General features: G+C 45.0%; 1 protein-coding gene across 1 annotated transcript; it reads right to left on the bottom strand.

The window, feature by feature from the left end:
* Positions 1 to 745: 745 nt before the first annotated feature.
* LOC138905139 (uncharacterized) lies at positions 746 to 1,540 on the bottom strand. The gene is made up of 2 exons (XM_070193646.1): positions 1,169 to 1,540; positions 746 to 1,069 (listed from the first exon to the last, which is right to left on the bottom strand). The coding sequence occupies exons 1-2, from the start codon at positions 1,538 to 1,540 to the stop codon at positions 746 to 748; spliced, it is 696 nt and encodes a 231-aa protein (XP_070049747.1).
* Positions 1,541 to 3,963: the final 2,423 nt, after the last annotated feature.

Raw genomic sequence — 3,963 nt, forward strand, 5'->3', positions numbered from 1 at the left:
CCTCTAGCTCGGGCGGTGCCATACGATATGGGGCAAATGTGGGTGGCTTAACCCCTGGCTCCAACTCAATCTTGTGATCCACCTCTCGCCTAGGCGGCAAGTGCTTAGGAAACTCCTCGGGCATGACATCTTTGTTTTCCTCAAGCAACTTCTCTATGCAAGGTGGTGGTGTCTCTTGAAAACTCTTGTTTTCCTCCAGACTTGCGATGGTTTCCACGAACGTCGGCTCCCCCTTCTTGATCCCCTTGACAACCTACATAGCTGAGAGTTGTGCTTGTCTTTGTCCGTGTGGCATAGACACTGTAGGTACCATGCAAGCTCCTTCTCGCTCCATAACCAAGAGATGTTGGAGGTAGGGATCGATCAAAGTATGATAATGTCTAAAGAACTCTTGTCCCAATATGATGTCAAAGATATCCATAGCGGTTACGGCAAAGTTTTTCATACCTTTCCAAGTTCCCAATTTGACACCAACTCCATTAGCTACCCCACGAGCATTTTGTACCTCGACATTCACGGTCTTGACGCGGGAGTTGGTTGGAGCAAGCTTCAATTCTAGTCTTTTTGCGGCAGCCTCAGTCACAAAATTAGGAGTTACTCCAGTATCCACCATTGCACGAGCAGGCTTGTTGTTGATGGTGAGATTCACGTACTGGTTTCCATTCTCGGTAGGTTGGATAGATTGCTTTGTGATAGCACCGCATAATCCGATCATACCTAACTGTGCGGTTCCCGAACTCTCTCCTTACGGCTGCTCCTTCTGTTCACGGACCATGGCTCTAAGGCTCTTTAGGTCGGGAGAATTCCTGAAGCTATGCGGCCCTCCGCATATGTAACATCCCTTCTTCTCGGCGTAGCCCTGACGGCCACTCAACTTTTTGGAATCTTGAGTCTTGTAGTATTGTTGTTGTATCTCCTTGCCTTTGCTACGGTCTCCCCCACCTTTGACACTGTTAAACTTTGATTCTTTGATTTTCCCTTTGTCATGTTTGTCATTCCTGAAATCCATCAATGATTCAGCCTCCACTATGGCTTCGTCTATATTTGCAACTTGCCGGCATTGTAACTCCTGCTTAGCCCAAATTTACAACCCGTCCATGAAGTGGAACAACAAGTCATCATTGGTCAGGTTAGGGATTTGAAGCATAAGGGTAGTGAAATCCTTGACATAGACACTTATGCTCCCTGTTTGCTTCAACTCCCTAAGTTTGCGCCTTGCCTCGTACAAGACATTGTTTGGAAAGAACTGTCGCTTGAACTCGGCTTTGAACTGATCCCACGTGCTAATAGTACATATACCTTTATCCACGTCGGCCATCTTCCTTCTCCACCATAGCATGGCCGTCTCTGAGAGGTACAACACAACAGTGTTGATCATGGCCTCTCCGTCCTTCACTTTGCCGTGCTTGAAGTAGTTCTCCAAGTGCCAAAGAAAGTTTTCCACTTCTTGCGCATCATGCACACCTTTGAACACCGGGGGTTTGGGAGCCTTGATCTTGGCCTCCCTCGTCATCACAACATTGCTAGCTGCCTCGGTCATGCCAGCACTAACATGCTCCTCGAGTGACTATATATTTGCCTTCATAGCATCGATAGTACTCAAAGCCTCCATGAGTCTGAACTCTAAGGAAGTGATAGTTTGCCTTAGTTCCATCTCGGTCTGTGTACGTCCCTCCAAGTCATTTCGGATGCTCTCAATCTCTTCAAGAGTGTGCCCCTCAAGAACACTAAGGGTGCCTTCCACCTTCCCCAAGCGTTGGCCAAAGATCTCCAAGGCATCCATTCCCGCGTTCATCTTCATCACCCACTCTTTACCGAGTGAGACGTCCTCAGGCAGGACCTCCAATTCATCCTCGCTCACCTCAGTGGAAGATGGTTCTTGGGATGTAAGTCCTTTGTTTGACACAACCTCGGGTGGCACCTCCTGGCCCTTGTTGGTGGCATTTCTCTTTTTGTTACGACCGCTCTTACCAGCAGCATCCTGGATGACGTTGGCTTGGGTGTTGGCAACGTTAATTTCTCCGTCATTCGCCATTCCCTCAGTCGCAACCTTTGCTCTGATACCACGTTGTCACGTCCTTAGTCGTTTACTAAGTACACGTGCGACACTTGACAATTTTCTCACGTTTTTGGTATGCCAAGTCAGCCTTACTACACTCAAGATCGCTAAGATAATGGTAGAAAAAACACAAGGGAATTGTTAAAGGAAGCTTTGTATTAGAGAAAACTTGAATTGTTTGCTTGATGAATTACAAATGAATGGCCTCCTTTATATACTAGTCTCCTAGGGGCTAGTGTGCAAATATTAATTGTTACACAAGTCCTTAATATTTACAAGATAAGGGCTTTCTCTAGAATTCTCTACAAGCCTAGAAGATTCCAAGGACTTTCCTAGCAAATCCATAAGCATCTAGGATCTTCCAAAGGAAATGTCTATACTTCTCTAGAATCTTCTCACAAATTCAAGCATTACTCCTATGTAAGGTTCCACATGGCATTAATGTATGCCAAATGGCGCTTATGTGGCATGATGACATGGCGAGTCATCACACTTAGCCTTAAAATTCGGGAAATGCCAAATAAGCTTTGTGCCCTCGAGTTTTGTTAACCTTAGCCTTAAAATTCGGGCAATGAGAAATAAGTTTTGTGCCATCAGGTTTCGTTAACCCGGAATGGCCTTAGCCTTTAAGTTCGGGCAATGCCAAATATGCTTTATGCCCTCGAGTATTATTAACTCGGAACGTCCTTAGCCTTAAAATTTGGGCAATGCCAAATAAGCTTTGTGCCCTTGGGTTTCGTTAACCCGGAACGACCTTAGCCTTTAAGTTTGGGCAATACCAAATAAGCTTTGTGCCCTCGGGTTTCGTTAACCCGAAATGGCCGTAGCCTTTAAATTTGGGCATTGCCAATTAAGCTTTATGCCCTCGAGTTTCGTTAACCCGGAACGACCTTAGCCTTAAAATTCGAGCAATGCCAAATACGTTTTGTGCCCTCGTATTTCGTTAACCCGGAATGGCCTTAGACTTTAAGTTTGGGAAATGCCAAATAAGCTTTATGCCCTCGAGTGTTATTAACTCAGAACGGCCTAAGCCTTAAAATTTGGGCAATGCCAAATAAGCTTTGTGCCCTCGGGTTTCGTTTGCCCGGAACGGCCTTAGCCTTTATGTTCGGGCAATGCCAAATAAACTTTGTGCCCTCGGGTTTTGTTAACCCGGAACGGTCTTAGCCTTTAAGTTCGGGCAATGCCAAATAAGCTTTATGCACTCAAGTGTTATTAACACGGAACGACCTTAGCCTTAAAATTTGGGGAATGCCAAAGTTGTAGTCCCCGAGTGAGAGTGAATGTTCGACCTTGGATTAAGGTGGCCCTTGGGCTCGATGGTTTTAGCTTTAGGAATTTTCTTGAAAGATATAAGAAGTACTTTAAAGGACAAGATGTTTATGTGCAAGGAAGAATCTTCTTTTATATTCTTGCGCACAATAGTTATGCATGTATACATGTTTTGTGCCAGGGCTCGAGAGGTCTGTGTGGGCACGGTTCATTTGACCGTTTGACCCTTACAATAAATCCTTTCCTCGTTAAAGTCAATATATCTGAGGGTATTGCCCCCAGTGTTCGAGGTTTACCGAACAGAGGCCTCGAATACTGTTATGATCATTGCCACCGGTTAGTAGCTGGCCTTCGATTCTAAGTTAGCACGATTTACTTGCTGCCTCGTTAAAAACCTTGCTGAAAAACTCATTTGAGACAAAACCGCTTCAAGGGAAAAAGAGTGCAACGCGTGCTTTCATACCTAGGATCTCGTATCATCCTTTGTAGGTTGCCTACAAGTGTCAGTTTGAAATGTAAAAAGAAAAATAAAAGAAAGAATTGGGGGCGTACCTTAGCAATAATATCGCTTTAAGTGAGATATATTCCAGTTATTCGGTAATTGCTCGCCGTTCATTATTCCGAGCTTGTAG

Source organism: Nicotiana tomentosiformis, chromosome 2, assembly GCF_000390325.3.
Source record: "Nicotiana tomentosiformis chromosome 2, ASM39032v3, whole genome shotgun sequence".
Lineage (NCBI taxonomy): Eukaryota > Viridiplantae > Streptophyta > Magnoliopsida > Solanales > Solanaceae > Nicotiana > Nicotiana tomentosiformis.

Excerpts from the sequence above, each read along its gene's own strand:
- LOC138905139 (XM_070193646.1), bottom strand. The coding sequence starts at position 1,540 with ATGACCGAGGCAGCTAGCAATGTTGTGATGACGAGGGAGGCCAAGATC. Across the intron at positions 1,070-1,168 it reads CAGGGAGCATAAGTGTCTAT|GAGTTACAATGCCGGCAAGT; the intron begins GTCAAGGATTTC and ends TGGGCTAAGCAG.